This window comes from Tachysurus fulvidraco, chromosome 12, assembly GCF_022655615.1.
Source record: "Tachysurus fulvidraco isolate hzauxx_2018 chromosome 12, HZAU_PFXX_2.0, whole genome shotgun sequence".
NCBI lineage: Eukaryota > Metazoa > Chordata > Actinopteri > Siluriformes > Bagridae > Tachysurus > Tachysurus fulvidraco.
This window is the reverse complement of record NC_062529.1, coordinates 21,715,394-21,735,286: the sequence shown is the minus strand read 5'-3', so window position 1 is coordinate 21,735,286 and position 19,893 is coordinate 21,715,394. Positions and strand designations below refer to the sequence as shown.

Genomic DNA, 19,893 nt, shown 5'->3' with positions numbered 1-19,893 from the left:
TCCACTTCAGGAAAACACGTGTTAATAAACAGTGTACAGTCAACAGTGAGTGGCAGTATAATGTCTTAATGTAGATCTATCTCATCATGTTCTTTCTACCACTGCATTAGATCAGTGAGGGGGAAAGTGAAGTGACGATTGCCATAGCGGGATTCCTCTAGCTTGAAGAGAGGTGATGTCTCATCAGTAACATGGAATATTGGGTGGTACCCTGTTTTATATACCCTGACATGAAAATGCCTCTGTTGTGCTCTCTTTTATGCTGTTGGGAGACCCAGTTATTCTTATATACATTTATATAGCTGAGCAATTGAGTCTTAAGGGCCTTGCTCAAGGGCCAAGCAGTGGCAATTAGGTGGACCTGGGGTTCAAAGACGCAACCCTTTCAAAGATGCAAGCATGTCTGTGAGTGTGATTTATTGCCAACTGTCCCAAAAATTTGCTAAGATGCTAAAAAATCCAGTTGTCATCAGATATAATTATAGTTTTTCAAAAACACATCATGTAATGTGACCTCATGATGATGACTGTACACTGTATTTATTAACACGTGTTTTCCTGAAGTGGACGTTCTCACATTCTCCTTTTATTCACACGGGTTTGCTTCCACATACTCTAATCTTCCAGTTTACTCCCAGTAGGTGGATTGTGTTGAGAGGAATCCGATCTACAGATGAGCCACAACTGTACAGTATCTGAATCTACTGAAGGAGAGCTCTTATGTTCAGTCTTGAGTCAAGCTTGTTACACCAAGAAAATGAAAAAATGCAATAATATATATGAATTTATGTCCCAATTTTAAACACGCTAAACATAACTGACCAAAAATAAAAGGGTGAAGCAAAATTCTCTTTACTGTAAATCAAGCATTTTTATTCATGATCCAAAACAATTTTTAAACAGTTCTCCTATCTATTAACATATATTAAATATATTAAAAAAGTCAACATTTCATATCAAATACATTAAAAACCACATGTTTAAATAGTTAATTTTGGAATAAAAATATGTTAAAAACATTATTTTGATATTTATAATGAGATATTGATATTGAAGATATTGTGTTATTTTGTGCTATTTTACTATTTTTTTTAAAATTAGATACGAACATTTAACATTGTAGCATCACCAATTCTATAAAAATACGACACGATCAACCTCCTTAGTGGTATTTTGTCATTTCTATTAATTAGCACAGTTTTGTTTGATCTTCATCCTCTTTCTTATTTAACTGCTGCTTCAAATGATTAACAATTATGGGTTTATTTGTATTTTATGTCATCATTTCATATTCTTTTTCAACTCACTCACATTTATCTTTGCTTTCAAGAAGCGCTCCTTTTTGCTTTTTTGGCTTTGGCACCTGGAAAGATCTATTTTGTCAAGTTTACAGGCCTCAAGAGCTTCTATAAGTCGTTCTGTGGGGATTTTCAGGGCCTTAGGTTTTGGCAAGTGAAAGACTAAACTAACCTGATCCCAGACATAAAACAGATGAGTATTCAGCCTTTGTACTTCTCCTGAAACCAACTGATACCGATGGGTTTCACAAATGGCTTGTGCTTTCCAGATGATCTTCCCATCCTGATAACGAACCCACTCACTCGCTTCAAGAAGCGGATATTCACCAAAACGCTCGTTATCCTCAGGACTGTGAATCAGGACAGCGTACACAATCTTCTGTTTGTAGGTGATGGTCTCGTACATCCTGAGAACTGGCTCTTCTCCTCCACAGTTCTGTTCTTTGTACCACTGCATCAGATCAGTGAGGGGAAACGTAAAGCGATAATTGCCGTAGCGGGATTTTTTTAGTTTGAAGAGAGGTGATGTGGTAAACTTCTCCAGGAACGGCTTCTGTTCATTCAGATCTTGTGCCGTGTTTGAGAAGTTCTTCTTCACATATCGCTTCTCTGCTGCTCTTATCTCCTCTTTATTAATTTTTAAGTCCCACCATGAGAACTCACTGTTAGGAGGTCTGAACTGCTCAGACTTCAGTATCCCCCTGAATCCTGTCTCCTCAGTAACATGGGCCACATCTGAAACACAAAATTTAACTGGACTTGGGTAGGGTGGGATCTTCTTCATTAAGTACTTCATCATGGGATGCTGAGGAGTCACCACTTTCCTTGTCAGTCTGCATAAACTCAAGTGATGTCCTGTGATGAAGCGCTTCATTTCCAATGTGAATTCTTGCTCTATAGAAATATAACAAAAATGTACATTGTATACATATTAATAGCTTAATTATTCAATGCAGATGCTTCATAAGCTCAAACTTATTTAAATTCATGTTATAAAGCATATAAAAAGCTAAACTTTTTACCTTTTCAGGATTCAGGATGTAGATCAACTAACTGGTGCAATCAGCTTACCGATGAGTGTTCTGGCCAACTCTTCCTTAATATCGTGCCTTTTACTTCCCATATGAAGGCATACAGTAAATGACGCTTAGAGGACAGTGACAAGATTTGTATTTGACAAGTCCTGTTTTTATTAAGGAAGTCCTGTCTTTATTAAAGCTATATCATTATATATACATATTCAATTCACAATGCTAGAATTTACCACATTAGCAAACATCAATTTCAGTGCAGGAAAGACTGTGGATTTCAAAACTGCATATATATTTATTAGATAGTGTTCAAATGTGCATGTGAAGGTTTATTTCAGGCCATACATTCTATCCAGATTAATGTTTAATTAAACAATATTTAATATAAATATGTTGCCTTGTCTCTTTCAGCCTGCTTTAACACACACAGGAAACATTGCAGACAACGAAGCAGATTTTTTAACCCTCAATTGTGTTGTGTTTTTCCAATGTAACAAGAAAACACTCTGTGGTTTTGGCATAGTTAAAAAAAAGAAGAAATGCGGTTAATTCTCTATACCTCATCTGATTTTAACACGATAGCATGGGATTGAGTTATGAATAAGAGATTTAAATGTCACTGATCTGTGTGTGCATGAATATAAATGTTTAATATCTAAAAAACAAAACAAATAATTTTTTATTATTTGCTTGTAATGTATTTTTTCAAGATCAAGTTTGAGCTTATGAAGCATCTGCATTGCATAATTAAGCTATTAATATGTATACAATGTACATTTTTGTTAAAATTCTATAGAGCAAGAATTCACAGAAATTCATGGAAATGAAGCGCTTCATCACAGGACATCACTTGAGTTTATGCAAACTGACAAAGAAAGTGGTGACTCCTCAGCATCCCATGAAGAAGTACTTAATGAAGATCCCACTCTATCCATGTCGTTAGATTTTTTGTTTCAGATGTAGCCCATGTTACTGAGGAGACAGGATTCAGGGGGATACTGAAGCCTGAGCAGTTCAGACCTAATAACAGTGAGTTCTCATGGTGGGACTTAAAAATTAAAAGAGGAAATAAGATAAGCAGAGATGCCATCATATATGAGGAAGCACAAGAGCTGAATTAACAGAAACCTTGGCTGGAGAAGCCTTTTCTGTTTCCTCAGAATCAGAATCAGATTTTTTGGCCAAGTGTGTTGACACACACAAGGAACTTGGTTCCAGCAGTTTGTGACTCTCAAAAGGTACATAAATAACACAATACTATACAAGAAAACAATGCAGACGATGAGATGCAATGTAGACAGAATGAGTATAAAATGAGGATATAGAATGAATAAAATATATAAAATATGAATATGGAATATGAACAATCAGTAATGTACATAAAGTGTGGGAGTGCAAATAACAATATTGTGCAATATTATGCTTTTTGTACAATATACAGCAGCGGTAGTGTGTAATATACAGACGATGTGATGACTGACGGTCCTGATAATGCAGAACTTATAGATATGAAGCAGTGAATGTAATTATGGTGAGTTGTTGATCAGGGTGATTGTCTAGGGAAAGAAACTGTTCCTGTGTCTGGCAGTTTTAGTAAGCAGAGATCTGTAGTGCCTGCCAGAAGGGTGGAGCTGAAAGAGGTTATGTCCAGGGTGCGAAGGGTCAGTAACACGATAGCATGGGATTGAGTTATGAATAAGAGATTTAAATGTCACAGACATTTAAAATATATAAATATATTAAACATTATGAAGTTGTATATCAATTCATCACAGCACCTCAAAGTTGATGTGTTAGATTAAATGGGCAAGCATAAGGGTTAGAGCGAATTTGACAAGGTCCAAATTATAATGACTAGACGATTGGGTCAGAGCATCTCCAACACTGCAGCTGTTGTCTGTCTGCAGTGGTCAGTATCTATCAAAAGTGATACACAATATTGTCATGATGTTATGCCTGATCTGTGTGTGTATGAATATAAATGTTTAATATCTAAAAAACAAAACAAATCATTTTTTATTATTTGCTTGTAATGTTTTTCTTCAAGATCAAGTATGAAGCATCTGCATTGAATAATTAAGCTATTAATATGTATACAATGCACATTTTTGTTATATTTCTATAGAGTAAGAATTCACATTGGAAATGAAGCACTTCATCACAGGACATCACTTGAGTTTATGCAGACTGACAAAGAAAGTGGTGACTCCTCAGCATCCCATGATGAAGTACTTAATGAAGAAGATCCCACCCTACCCAAGTCGAGTTAAATTTTGTGTTTCAGATGTGGCCCATGTTACTGAGGAGACAGGATTCAGGGGGATACTGAAGTCTGAGCAGTTCAGACCTCCTAATGGTGAGTTCTCATGGTGGGACTTAAAAATTCAAAAAGAGAAAATAAGATAATCAAAGAAGCAATATATGAGGAAGCACAAGAGCTGAATTAACAGAAGCCTTTCCTGGAGAAGTTCACCACATCACCTGTCTTCAAACTAAAAAAATCCTGCTACGGCAATTATCGCTTAACTTTTCCCCTCACTGATCTGATGAAGTGGTACAAAGAACAGAACTGTGGAGGAGAAGAGCCGGTTCTCAGGATGTACGAGACCATCACCCACCCAGTGGGTTTGAATATAGTGAAGTGACATACTCAGAATTCGTTCTCTGCATTTAACCCATCCAAAGTCTACACACACAGCAGTGAACACACAGACCGTGAACACACACCCGGAGCAGTGGGCAGCCGGAACAGTGGGCAGCCATTTATGCTGCGGCGCCCGGGGAGCAGTTGGGGGGGGATTCAGTGTCTTGATCAAGGGCACCTCAGTCGTGGCCGGCCCGAGACTCGAACCCACAACATTCGGGTTACAAGTCAGACTCTCTAACCTTTAGGCCACGACTGCCCATTGTTATCAGGATGGGAAGATCATCTAGAAAGCACAAGCCTTTTGTGAAACCCACCGGTATCAGTTTGTTTCAGGAGACTTACAAAGGCTGAATACTCATCTGTTTGAGATGTCAGTTGAGACAATTTCAATTGTAAAAAGCGCTATACAAATAAACATGAAATGAATTGAACTGAATTTCACTTGCCAAAACCCAAGGCCCTGAAAAGTCCCAGAAACCCTACTAAAAAAAACAGCATTGCTGGTCCAGCATAAGGTATGTTTTGCATGCTAGGACCAGCTTGGGATGGTTGTATGCTGGTCCAGCATTAGGTACTGGTTGCTGGTGTGCTAGCCGACCAGCCTGGGATGGTGGTGTCGGAACTCAGAGCCGGTCTCCAAGTCGACACATCGCAGGGTGATCTCCACACTTAGACTTTTTTGGTTACTAAAAACTGTGTTAGATAGACTTAACTGTTAACTCTATAATTACTACAAAAATACTGAGAAAACTCCTCAGACCTGGATGAGAATGACTTCTTTATTGTGGTCAATCAGCCAACAAATTATAAGAGAAATTGCCAAATTAAAAGTAACAAAGTTGCCAAATTAAAAGTAACAAATGAAAACCCCCAAAAAGAGCATGTCATGCAAAATCAATCAAGAAAAACAAGAATTCTCGCGACGTCCTTGCAAAAATAAAAACATCCACCAGGTGCCATATCACCTTATTTACCGGAATCACCTCCTATGTTTTCTAAACACACTGACCTAATTTCCCCTTATTTCCCATTACCTTTCACCCATATGCCCATTTATGGATTTTCCTTCCCTTATTTTTCATGACCTCAGACTAAACACCTAGGCCTTCTTCAGTCTGCACAACAAGTTTATGAGCTAAGGTCTGGGCACCACATGCCCACCCCTTTCCTCCCCTTAGCTCTATGGGCCTAGTTCTGTGAACCAATGTCTCTTTCATTCTACATAACAAGTTATCGCTATGAGCTAAGGTCTGAGAACCATGGTCCCCCCCACCCTCCACAACAATCCATGAGCCAAGGTCTGGGAACCATGGCCTCCTCCACTCCACACAACAAGTCTGCAGCTGCCACCACAAACGCGCCCAGACTGAGTAGGCCCGACAGCCCCGAATCCGGCCACCTCCACCAAGCCCATGACCACAACAAACATCCCCGGCCCACAACATCGCCTACATATGTCTTATGACAGCAATTGTAATATTTTGCAAGGCCTAATACTTTACTTTGGTTATAGTATTGTAAGGAATAATATTTTAATTATTTCTATGAGATTTTTTACAACAGTGGTATGCTAGTCCAGCATTAAGTGCTGGTTGCTGGTGTGCCGGCCGACAAGCCTGGGATGCTGGTGTGCTGGTCAACATATGATGTCTTTTGGATGCTAGTATAATCCCAGCAAGACCACAACAAAACCCATTTGTTACATATCACATTTCGTAGTGCATATTCATAGTTATATAAAGACCAAGACAATTTTCTAGAGAATTGCAATTCACTTTTTAATAAAGAAAAACATTCTGGATATTTCTATCATTTACATGGATTTCTTTATATATAAAGTTAAGTTTAAAATATGTTTGTTTAAAATATTTATTGGACAATGACATTTGCCATCACACTGTAATTTACACACGTGCACAAATAACGTTACACAATATAACCTTTACAACACACATTTTTGGTCTTAGCTTCCGCTCTCTCTTTTAGCGAGTAACAAGTAGTATGTGGTGGCGATGACCATGTTTTTTTAAGAGGTGTTACCCGGAGTCATTTGCCTTTAGACAACTCCTGCTCTGTGTCTTCTTTATTCTTTATAAGAAACAAAACTATATATCACTCATTTGTTTATAATGTGGAGTGAACAAGTTACGATAAAACAACTACTGCTTAATTTACATACCTTTAAGCATTAGTATTTGTGCCCTGAAGAAGTCATCTTGCTTCCATCGTACCCAATAAACCTGTGTTTGGTCAAACATGTCATAGTTAAAGTCCTTAATTTCGCTAGTTGAAACAACTGCCGTGCAGCCGTCATCCAGGTACCTCACGTGTGCAAACATTCTGATTCCCAGTGATCAGCAGATTCATCGTGTAGAAGCGGAAGCTTTTTATTTACCTCAAAACAAAATCCTAATTACGGTGGCAAAAACATGATGATCTGGAACACGTGCACTTATACTAATTTCGATAGACACTGTAAGGTATATAAAATAGTCGAAAACATTGTGAGATTTATTTTTGGAAAGTGCAGGAACTACGTTTACCTTCATTAACATAGTTGCTTTAAAAAATCTTTCAAAAACCATCATTCTGTATGATTTATATGCTGCTTCCCTCATGGAGCCTGGAAAGTCAACATTTGTTGGTATTACTATATTTAATCTGTGGAGACACTTTAATCTTTAACGAACGATTTTTAAATGTTTTTATTCTTTGTTATTCAAAGCTTTTTGAGCTTTGTTATTTCAGTCCTTTATTCAAAAAGAAAGAGGGAGCAGAAGAAATAACACACTTATAATTAAATATATTCCAATATATTGTGCTTTAATCTTATATTAATGTGTTACATAGAAACATACACAAGCAAAAATAAAGGTTGTTCCCATAAAGCTCATTCCAGAAAGATCATACTGGTTAACCAGCTACACCAGCCATGTTTTGCTTGATAACACCATGACTATGCTGGCCACCAATCTATACCAGCACTATACCAGCACTGACCAGCATTCTTTATTTTTGCTTTTTTTAAATCTACATTTCTATATAATTATTTGTTGAATTATTTAATTTATAAATATTTTTAGAATTAAAGGCAAGTTAAGGGTTTTTACAATTTACTAATTTTGCTATATTGCTATACAAATATTTTCTACTGTATTTATTTTTCACTTGAGTTTGTGTATTATTATGAAAGTTAACAGTAATTATGTAATCTATTTTTCTGCACTTCTGCTACTGAATCTTTAGCTGCTGTCCTTTTCTCCTTACACAACCTCCCTTACAACTTGGTAAAAGGATACATCTGCTACTGCTGATTGTGCAGTGTGTGTGTGTGTGTGTGTGTGTGTGTGTGTGTGTGTGTGTGTGTGTGTGTGTGTGTGTGTGTGGCTATATTTACATAATACATAATTCACAGTCAATTATTTCCTCACTTTTATTTTTTGCTCACAATTATTTCCTCACTTTTTTCTCCATGTTCTGCTTTTCTAAGTTTCGAATGCTCTCACACACTTGCTGAAAAAAAGTTACAAAAGTAAATGTGTAGGCAGAATTACAGAGTTTTAATGTAAAAGAAAAATAATAAATTGATAGAATGGTCAAAAACATTTATATAATAAGCAACATGTTAATTGTAATTATTTTCATTTCACATTCATTTGTATGTAATTAAAAAAAACAACAGAGAAGAATTAAAGAAGAATACAGAATAAAATATACAGTATGTTTCCTGTGAAAAAAAAATTGAAACAATATACTTTGTCATTATTGGCATAATATATACATAAAATAATAACTACTGTGTTGTTAATTTATTTGAAAAAAAAAACAACAGAAATATACTGTAACAAAATAGTGATTTTGAAATTGTGGTGCTGTAAAAGGGTAAAGTGGTAGCTCAGTGGTTAAGGTGTTGGCTTAGAGCTCGAAGGGTTGAGAGTTTGAATGATGTCTTGATGTTTTGAAGGAAGTTTGCCCAACCACTAGAAAGAAATAATATTTACTATTCATGCCCAAAAGGAAAAATCTCAGAATAATGTGTGTAAAATCCAACAAATTTCCAGAAGCTCACATCAATGTATGTATGACGGGTCTGAGTGAACGCTGGCGCGTCTTGGCTGCCGCTGCTCTCCCCGATAACAATAATTAAGCATCATATACACTACATAGACTACAATGAGGATCTATTGCTTATGGCTTGTACTTGCCTGGACTGTACTGCATCTTGTACAGTCCGCAGTACTGTTTCAATACTCTGCTGCTGAACTTTTGAGTTTCCGTCCGTGTTTATATGACTCAATACCTCCTGTACTGCTTGCTCATCCGGACATCTTATATCTGCCTAGGCGGAAATATATTCATCGTGGCTCTCGGCGGAACTTCTGGTTTAATAAATCAAGTGATATAAAGTCATTATGGTCAGCTGTTCGACGCCCACCAAGGAACGCCGGTCGCCGCGCCGGTCAGCGTGTGCTGGCGAACCTGGCTAACTCGGCTAACTCGGCTACCAGACCAAGCAACAACAGCGCTGTCAGTTTCGGTCTTCTTAACATCCGCTCTCTTACGAGTAAAGGGCATCTTGTGCAGGATCTTCTTGCAAATCGCAAGATTGATTTTCTCTGTTTGACCGAAACATGGCAGCAACAAAATGACTTTATTGCACTCAACGACGCCATTCCGCCAGGGTTTGTTTACATCTCTCAACCACGGGATTCTGGTCGAGGAGGAGGTCTGGCGATAATCTACCGTGAGAAGTGGAGACTGAGGTCAGTGAATGTTTCTGTCTCCCACTCATTTGAGGCTGCAGTTTGTCGGCTCTCTGGATCTACTCCAACTATTATCAGCACTGTATATCGACCACCAAAATTTAACAAGGATTTTATCCCTGACTTTGCTGCTTTTTTGAATGAAATAACTACTCTTTCACCAAATATAATTCTTGTGGGGGATTTCAATATTCACATGGATGATGTTCACAACAACCTTGCTAAAGAATTTACATCTTGTCTGGATAGCTTCGGACTGCAGCAACATGTGAATTTTCCCACGCATATTAAAGGACATACTTTGGATTTAATCTGTTGTTCAGGTGTCTCTCCAGGCAACCTCAATGCAGACTTTTTTCCATGTACTGATCATCTGTTACTGTCCTTTAATGTTGATCTTCCTCTCTTCAAATCAAAATCTTCACGTATTATATCATTCCGGAAAATCAAGGACATTAATTTGGACAACTTGTCTTTAAGCATTGCAAGTCTTCCTAGGGCTGACAGCTGTTCCACTCCAGATAATTTGGTCTCTCAGTACAATAATAGTCTCCATAATTTGTTGAATACGTTTGCTCCAGTTAAGACTAGGACTGTTTCATTTACTGTTACTGCACCCTGGTTCACTCCTTTTCTCAGGCAATTAAAAGCAAAAGGATGACAGCTTGAGAGACTTTTCAGAAGAACTGGCCTTACTGTCCACAAGGAAATGTACTCAGAACATATGTCTCACTATAAAGACACTATTGCTAAAACTAAATCTACATACTATTCTGGCTTAATCGGTTCTAATGAAGGGAATTCAAAGCTTCTTTTTTCCTTATTGAAAAATTTTACAACACCCACCGACTCACTTCCCTCTCATTTGTACTCATCTGATTTCTGCAATACTTTAGCATCATTCTTTACCTCAAAAATTGAAGGCATTCATCGTCAACTTATGGCCACTCCTGTTTCTACTCCATGTGTCTCAGTTCTACCTGTTCCTACACAATTGTTCTCTGAGTTTATTCTGCCCACAATTGATGATATCTTAAAACTTATTCATCAATCTAAATCTTCAACCTGTGTTCTTGATCCTTTACCAACTGTCCTTGTTTAGGCTACTGCTTCCTCTCTGTCCCAGTTTATTATGGATATTATTTATTCTTCCCTTACCACTGGGGCTGTTCCTTCTCTTTTCAAAACAGCTGCTGTAACTCCAATTCTAAAGAAACCAGGTTTGGACACCAACAACCTTAATCATTTTCGTCCTATTTCTAATCTTCCTTTCATTTCTAAAATTTTAGAAAAAGTTGTTGCTGCTCAACTTCATATCCACTTGTCTGGCAATAATCTATATGAACAATTCCAATCTGGTTTTCGCCCATTTCATAGCACTGAAACAGCTCTATTAAAAGTCACAAATGATTTGCTTATAGCAGCTGATTCTGGTTTACTATCCATCCTCCTTCTCCTTGATCTGAGTGCAGCTTTTGATACAATTTCCCACGATATTCTTTTAGACAGGCTTTCCACTATTGGCATCACCAACACGCCTCTGAAATGGTTTCATTCATATCTCTCTGATCGCACACAGTTTGTTCAACTAAAATCATTCACCTCTTCTGTAGTTTCCGTTACCTCTGGTGTTCCCCAGGGCTCTGTTCTTGGCCCTTTGTTATTTATTACTTACCTTTTACCCCTTGGTCATATTTTTCATAAACATCAGGTTAAGTTTCATTGCTATGCGGATGACACCCAGCTCTACCTTTCCACAAAACCACATTCCAAACTCCCTCCATCTGCTCTTTCTGATTGTCTCATTGACATAAAATCATGGTTTTCAGCAAATTTTCTTAAACTAAATAGCAATAAAACAGAATTTCTCCTTATAGGCACAAAAACTGTGCTTAACAAATTTTCGAATTTTCTTATTTCCATTGATGAATCTCTCATAGCTCCCTCATCTCAGGTTAAGAGTCTTGGTGTCATCTTTGATAGTACCCTTTCTTTTACCTCACATGTAAATAATGTTACTCGGGCTGCATACTTTCACCTTCGAAATATCAATAGGCTTCGTTCCTTTCTCACCACTCAATCTACCACCACTCTTATTCACAGTCTAGTAACCTCCCGGCTTGACTACTGTAATTCTCTTCTTATTGGGCTTCCTCACAAAACCCTTCATAAGCTGCAACTCGTTCAAAACTCTTCTGCCCGTATTATCACTCGTACTCCCTCTATCCATCATATTACTCCTGTTCTGGAACAGCTACACTGGCTTCCCATTAATTTTCGTATCAAGTATAAAATTCTTCTTCTAACATTTAAAGCTATCCACAATCTTGCACCTTCATATCTTCTTGATCTTCTTCATACTCCAAAACCAACTCGCACTCTTAGGTCTTCTTCTTCCACTCATTTCATTGTTCCCTCTGTCCGTCTTGTAACGATGGGGAACAGAGCTTTCAGTTACTCTGCACCTCAGCTCTGGAACTCACTTCCATCTGAGCTCCGTAATGTTGATTCTCTTTCATCATTTAAATCTCAGCTTAAAACTCATCTGTTTAGTTTAGCATATTCTAGATCATGATTTGTAATGTTGGTCCATTTTTTTTTTTTTTTCTATGTAAGTATTGTATAACTATATTTTTTGTTGTTTTTCTTCTTCTTTTGTACGGTGACCTTGAGTGTTAGAAAGGCGCCTTTAAATAAAATGTATTATTATTATTATTATTATTATTATCAATGGAAATAATTTAATTGGAAAAAAAGTGAGGCTGTCCTGTAAGTGGCTGTGGATTCTCTGGGCGTGCACGCTCTTTGCCTGTCTGATGGCCTGGGACAGTTTGGCCCTTGCTGGTCTTAAAGAGACCTTCCTGAACAGCTTTGACAGAAAAGGAAATAGGCTGTTGAACTTCATGAGGAATGTTTGCGCATCCAAGAACAAGCATGTCTTACAGGCTAGCACAAAATTACAAGTTTTGAGAGGACAGACAAATGGTTGCTCTGAGGATGTGAAAGACATGATTCTTCTACTTCTCTCCTATTTTGATGAATAAGAGGAGCTCCTTCATCATTATGTAGTAGAGACATGTGGACCCCCTAAAAAGTTGCCTTGGCCACCCCCTGGACACCCCATGTATAAAACGCTAGTTCCTCCACTGATTTAGTCCCTTTCTACCACTGACTGTATAATTTTGAGATTTGTCTTTAAATAATGTGGACATTTGAGAGACTCGGGTAATAGTTGTGTATCTTATAATTGTCATTAGTGTTAAAAGATGAGGGTCATGGTCAAATATTTGGATGCTGCAAATTCAATGCATGTTCAGGACCTAATGGATTTTGTTTAATGTCTCAAATTAAATGAGACTACTGAACAACAAAACAGAATGTTCATCTTTTATGTAACATTAGACAGTATTAATCATTTGGGGCATCTAAACCTTTGAACCTATTTTATTAAATGGAGTTAGTAATTTGTGTTGTAGAATGTGTAGAAATTATTTATTTTCATTCATTTTCTACCGCTTTTCCAAACTACCTCGGGTCACGGGTAGCCTGTGCCTATCTCAGGCGTCATCGGGCATCAAGGCAGGATACACCCTGGACGGAGTGCCAACCTATCGCAGGGCACACACACACTCTCATTCACTCACACACACACTACGGAAAATTTTCCAGAGATTCCAGTCAACCTACTTAAAACAGTGACGTGACATACGGCTAAGTACGGTGACCCATACTCAGAATTCGTTCTCTGCATTTAACCCATCCAAAGTGCACATGCACAGCAGTGAACACACACACACACACCCCCCCCCCCCCCCCCCCCCGGAGCAGTGGGCAGCCATTTATGCTGCGGCGCCCGGGGAGCAGTTGGGGGGATTCAGTGCCTTGCTCAAGGGCCGGCAAGAGACTCGAGCCCACAACCTTCGGGTTACGAGTCAGACTCTCTAACCATTAGGCCACGACTGCCCCAGCAAGTCTTTGGACCGGGGGAGGAAACCAGAGTTCCCGGAGGAAACCCCCGAGGCACAGGGAGAACATGCAAACTCCACATACACAAGGCGGAGGCAGGAATCGAATCCCCCAACCCTGGAAGTATGAGGCAAACGTGCTAACCACTAAGCCACCGTGCCCACCTGTGTAGAAATCTACTGTATTATGTTAAATAGTTTTTCAGGGCAGTACTAAATAAACTGCTATGTGTATGATAGTCATATGTAAATACACAATTACCTTGTTACATGTACATGTCTTCATCGAATTGAAATGTATCCACAGGACGCTCCTGTTACAGTATGCTGCTGTTCGATTCATGCTCTGTGTGGACCGTAAGATTGTGAACGACGACATCACTACTTTCATCACTGCTGTTTGCCTAATGTTTGGCAGTTACTACTGTTTCAACATTCACTACCCTACTGATCTGGCATCTGTGCTTGACTTCCTGAAAAGGGCACAAAAGTTGTGGAAAAACAAAAAGCGACTCCAAGCGAACCCAAGAGTCTTCACCCTAATCTCTGACCTTTCTGATCATGAGTGGCGAGAGACTTTGCAAAGGTGGCCTGCAAATGGTTTCCAAGTTTAAACTTTATAAACATCGAAATGTTGAATTAAGTGAAGTCACTTTTATTGTCATATCACCACAGCACATGTACCTTGGTGAGTTAAATTCTTTTGCAGAAACAATTATACAGATAATGACTTGACAGGTGAAAATTGCAATTTGCTCATACATAGTCAGTACACACTATAGTCAGTGTACTATTGGGCATACTTAAAGTGGCACTACACATTATATGCAATATGTACTTATATGTGTGTGTGTGTTTGTGTGTGTGTGTGTGTGTGTGTGTGTGTGTGTGTGTGTGTGTGTGTGTGTGTGTGTGTGTGTGTGTAAACATATTATATATAAAATATTATAAGGTGCAACAGATGTTAATGACTTGAGTTGTGGGGAAGTCGTGGCCTAATGGTTAGAGAGTCTGACTCCTAACCCTAAGGTTGTGGGTTCTCGGGCTGCCACGGCTGAGGTGACTTTGAGCAAGGCACTGAACTCCCAACTGCTCCCCGGGTGCCGCAGCATAAATGGCTGCCACTACTCCGGATGTGTGTTCACGGTGTGTGTGTGTTCGCTGCTGTGTGTGCTCTTTGGATCGGTTAAACTCAGAGAACGAATTCTGAGTATGTGTCACAATACTCAGCTGTAATTCACTTCACTTTCACTTGTAACCACATGTATACTGGTAACAATATACTATACTCTGTAAGCACTTGTACCTTCAAATATTTATCTGAACCTTTACCTACTGTATCTTCCGATGCTCAGATTAAAGTGGCAGTTTAGAACAGAAAAATACATTAATGTTGTTTTAAATGCCTGCCAGTCTTTGTTAAAAAATACATAGGACCACACTGATGTCCTAGTCTATTAATAGATTTTGATGGGTTTTGATGATTTGATGTAGGTTTGTGTTCATCAATAAGAATGAAAGTACTCTTAATAGTTTTTAAAGGTAAAATCTGAATGTTTAGAAATGTAACTTCTATCTCTTCTAGCTCCCAGCTAGTGTGATTAAATGATGCTTTGAATTCACTGGTTATTTATAATAAAAAATAGTATAACAGCATTTACATATTTAATAATTTTTCTTAGTTTAAATAGTTTCCTGCCTGCTTTGTGAAATAATTATAGGTTTTAACAGTAATTATTACAAAATAAACCTTTAAATTAAACAGTTTTGAGCTGTAAAAAAGATGGTTATGAACCGTAATTATTACAATGTAAACACTGTAATTTGACAGATATAAACTTTTTTAACAACATAAATATTGATTAGACAGCTATAAACCGTAAAAAAAAAAATACAGTAATGGGTGCAATCCCATACACACAATAACGTTCCTACTGTATTTTTGACAGTAAAGTTCTGACTACTGTACAGCTGCTGTTTTTTTTTACCGTAAAATATGCGGTTTATTGTTTACAGAGTCTGTTAATCAAAACAAAAGAACAAAAAAAAAATAGACGTTATTTTAAAAGTTATTTTAGATCATGAACATTGTGTGTATATTTTCTATTTTTTAAAATGTTAATATTTTTACTTTTGAATTTTTTTTACAATTTGTACAGACTTCCTCTTCAGAAAATGCAGAAAATGAATTTGAACTAAATAGATTTGCTGCATTGAAATTGCTGTAATTTTAAAATAACATTTATAACATAATGTACTTGTAAAAAACAACATTACTGACACAGTTTTGACTTCTCTTATTATTATGTAGTATCATCCACATCAGTCTCTGTCTCATCACTGGAGGTAAAAGTCACAACCCTCTGTGTTATCAGGCCATGTTGACTAAATTCCTCATCTTTTTAATTAGATTATCTAAGCATTTTATAGCTTTATCTGTTGTCCATTTGAATGTAAGGTGCCATTTTAAGTTACTGCCTACATATGAGTTATCAGAAGGGAATGTTACCTGTGATTTTATCATAAATGTCTGACGTATTTAAGACAATAAGTCGTACATAATTCCAAATCTAATTGTAGGATAAAACAAACTTAGTTTATTTTAAACTTTAAAACACACAACACAGATAAACAGTAGCAAACAAAACAAAAACAAAGAAAAGTACAAAGGCAAACATGAACAATGACATGGAAAAGGTCTTGACACATCGCCCTATCGCTCTCTGGTGGTCTGTTAGGGAAATTATCCAAGCTGTTCCTTTTTCCAAATTATCCAAGCTTTTTCCATTGTCTCCTCCCACTGTTCCTTATAGAACCTACATAAATAAGGAAAACAAATTATTATTATTATTATTATTATTATTATTATTATTATTATTATTATTATTATTATTATTATTATTATTTTAAATACATTGCAGCAGAATATGCTGTTGCCAGGGGTGAAAATCTTTGCATACAGTTGTAGATTATATCATATCATCTGATATTAACATCAATTTTTTTATTAACATCAACTTTATTATTTTGGAAGCACTATCAGCTTCATTATATTTAGTTGATGTGATCAAAGCTAGGAACTACAAACACTACCAGTGAAGAAACTGATCAGGCATTAATCTTACAATGGACTTTTAGACTGGGTTTTTGCTAAATTTGTATCTCTATCTTTTTGCAGGCTTCATGTAAGCAATTTAGCTGAATTATTAATAGTGGATTTAGCTAAATTAATAATATATTTTGAGGGTTTTTTATTTGTTATTTTCTTTTGTTAATTTTCTGATTAATGAACATGCAGGGAATGAGAGTGTGTGTGCCCTGCGATGGGTTGGCACTCCGTCCAGGGTGTATCCTGCCTTGATGCCCGATGACGCCTGAGATAGGCACAGGCTCCCCGTGACCCGAGAAGTTCGGATAAAGCGGTAGAAAATGAGTGAGTGAGTGAGTGAACATGCAGGGATTTATGCAGGGTTTTGTCTGAATCTGGGATAACATAAATACTTAATTGGTAGATTCCGAGCCTGAGTCACACACGCAGACACACACTCATTCACATCGAGGTTCAAGTTAGAGAAGCCGTTCTGACCCACATGTAGTATCTGCTTAGTTTCCTCTGTGTTCTGTGCTTACTTAGCCTTTTGTTATTGTGTCCCCTGTTGATTTATGTGTGTATCTGTTCATTGTTTTTGAGATTGCACTATAAACCAAGTCTACCTGCAATTCCATCCTCCTCAGTGTTGTCTTTTTGTCACATGCAGAACAAGAATCATGTCATAACACAAATCCTTGTCACTAGATAGTGTAAAGGTTATACTGTACAAGCCCAATGATACATTTAATTTACCTGCTAATAAACTGCTAGTATTCAATTTAATTTAGTTTATTGTCTCAAAGCAGATTTACATAAGTATAGAAACAGAATAAAAGGTTTAAAAAAAAATAAAGTTAAACAACCCTAAAATAAACAAAAGGAAACAAGTGCTATGGACTAATGAAGTAAATATTGTACGGAATTTGTAGGGAAAAAGTGGCAGTGTGTAATGAAAAGAAACCTGGTATCAGTTTGTTTCAGGAGAAGTATAAAGGGGAAGTAGTAGTAGCTCAGTGGTTAAGGTGTTGGTCTGTTGGAATGGTTGTGAGTTCAAATCCCAGGACCAATAAGCTGCCACTGTTAGGCCTTTGAGCAAAGACCATAATCCTCAACTGCTCAGTTGTATAAATAAGATAGAACTGTGGAGGAGAAGAGTTTGTTCTTAGGGTGTATGAGATCATCACCTACAGACAACTGATTGTGTAAACTGTGCTGATTCACAGTGCTGAGCAAGAAAGGTGTGTATCACGCTCCACCTTAAATACTTACTGACATTGTCATGTCTACCAGTTAATTATAGTAATGTCTGTCATTGCTGTGTCCAAAAGTTTCTACTTACAGTAAATGCCTCAGATAAACAGGTAGCGTTGATCAAATAACTTTAATCAGAAGCCATATTGACATTGAAAATTTACTTTGTTTTAAATTTTTAAATTAACAATGACACTTTCAGTTTGGATGTAGACTACTTCCTTACTCCTATTGTGTAATTACACAAGCTTAACCTCACCACAGTCCATAGGTTTCCATTTACACAGAATGTCTGTGAAATATGGGAGTGAGCAGAACATGAGATATAAAGACAGTGCTGGTGCAATGTCATCATTCACTTCACCTGGCCGTTTCATCCAGACTCTGAAAAATGGCAAATGCAAATCCAGAGCAACCTGAAAAGGTATGATCTAAATTACGAGAACAAAAAACAACCAATTTAACTTCTTTAAATGCGACTAACTGTATGTGACTATTTTATATATACTTTAGATACTATAACAACCATATATGCTATATTCCATATACTGTTAATAATATATTAACTATTTATACTGAGATCACAAGTGAAAAATATATTTTGTGTGTGCAGAAGTTATTTTTACATTGAATGTTGTGTTTCTTTGTAGTTTAACATTCAACAAAGAAAGAATTCACGTGGAATATGGGAGAAATACATCACAGGGCAGCATGTGAGTTTAGAGAGACTGAGAGAGCGAATGAAGATAGTGATCCCTAAGGATCCCATGATGAAGTACATAATGAAGGAGATCCCACCTTACCCGAGTCCAGTTGAATTTGGGGTTTCAGATGTAGCCCATGTTACTGATCAGACAGGATTCAGGGGGATAATGGAGTCTCAGCAGTTCAGACCTCCTAAGAGTGAGTTCTCATGGTGGGACTTAAAAATTAAAGAAGAGGAGATAAGAGCAGCAGAGACAGGCTACATGGAGACTAATTTCACAAATGAAGCACAAGAGCTGAATGAACAGAAGCCGTTCCTGGAAAAGTTCACCACATCACCTCTCTTTCAACTAGAGAAATCCCGCTACGGCAATTATCGCTTCACGTTTCCCCTCACTGATCTGATGAAGTGGTACAAAGAACAGAACTGTGGAGGAGAAGAGCCGGTTCTCAGGATGTACGAGACCATCACCTACAAACAGGAGATTGTGTACACTGTGCTGATTCACAGTCCTGGGGATAACAAGCGTTTTGGAGAATACCCACTCCTTGAAGCGAGTGAGTGGGTTCGTTATCAGGATGGGAAGATCATCTGGAAAGCACAAGCCATTTGTGAAACCCATCGGTATCAATTTGTTTCAGGAGAAGTGCAAAGTCTGAATACTCATCTGTTTTATGTCTGGGATCAGGTTAGTTTAGTCTTTCACCTACCAAAACCTAAAGCCCTGAAAATCCCCACAGAAAGGCTCATAGAAGCTCTCGAAGCCTGTAAACTTGACAAAATAGATCTCTCAAGGGACAAAGAGGAACGCTACAGGGAAGCAAAGGAGAAAGTCATGCAATTAAAAAGAGAGTTGAAAGTGGTGAAGAAAGAAGAAAAGGATGAAGAACAAGAGGATGAACATAAAGCAAAATCGTGAAATATATTCATAGGTGATATTTTGTAATAACTGGTCACCCTACAATACTAATATGTTCATATCTAAAAGAAATTGAGAAATTATTACACTATTTTAATGCTTCTAATCATTTTAAAAAAATAATATCTCATGATTTTTAATTTCTCTGATTGTTAACCGGGAGGAGGCCCCGGGGAAGACCTAGGACACGCTGGAGGGACTATGTCTCTCGGCTGGCCTGGG

At 37.5% G+C, this 19,893-nt stretch overlaps 3 protein-coding genes across 5 annotated transcripts; 2 read left to right on the top strand and 1 right to left on the bottom strand.

Moving 5' to 3' along the window:
• Window positions 1–868: 868 nt before the first annotated feature.
• LOC113640557 lies at window positions 869–14,060 on the bottom strand. Of its 2 annotated transcripts, none has more exons than XM_047821919.1 (2): window positions 13,967–14,060; window positions 869–2,192 (listed from the first exon to the last, which is right to left on the bottom strand). In XM_047821919.1, the coding sequence occupies exon 2, from the start codon at window positions 2,170–2,172 to the stop codon at window positions 1,282–1,284; it is 891 nt and encodes a 296-aa protein (XP_047677875.1). In that variant the 5' UTR covers window positions 2,173–2,192; window positions 13,967–14,060; the 3' UTR covers window positions 869–1,281. The 2 variants fall into 2 exon arrangements, with proteins under 2 accessions (XP_047677875.1, XP_026998878.2); XM_027143077.2 differs by lacking the exon at window positions 13,967–14,060 and adding an exon at window positions 2,321–3,571.
• LOC125146092 lies at window positions 8,068–15,774 on the top strand. 2 transcript variants are annotated; one of them, XR_007144607.1, is made up of 3 exons: window positions 8,068–9,739; window positions 14,012–14,392; window positions 14,657–15,774. XR_007144607.1 is itself a non-coding variant. In XM_047821918.1 (2 exons), the coding sequence occupies exons 1-2, from the start codon at window positions 9,150–9,152 to the stop codon at window positions 14,316–14,318; spliced, it is 897 nt and encodes a 298-aa protein (XP_047677874.1). In that variant the 5' UTR covers window positions 8,068–9,149; the 3' UTR covers window positions 14,319–15,774. The 2 variants fall into 2 exon arrangements, 1 of the variants encoding a protein (XP_047677874.1); XM_047821918.1 differs by having other exon boundaries at window positions 14,012–15,774.
• A 2,565-nt stretch (window positions 15,775–18,339) lies between these two features.
• LOC125138349 lies at window positions 18,340–19,691 on the top strand. Its single transcript, XM_027142999.2, has 2 exons — window positions 18,340–18,470; window positions 18,697–19,691. Exons 1-2 carry the CDS (start codon window positions 18,438–18,440, stop codon window positions 19,669–19,671), a joined length of 1,008 nt encoding a protein of 335 aa, XP_026998800.2. The 5' UTR covers window positions 18,340–18,437; the 3' UTR covers window positions 19,672–19,691.
• Window positions 19,692–19,893: the final 202 nt, after the last annotated feature.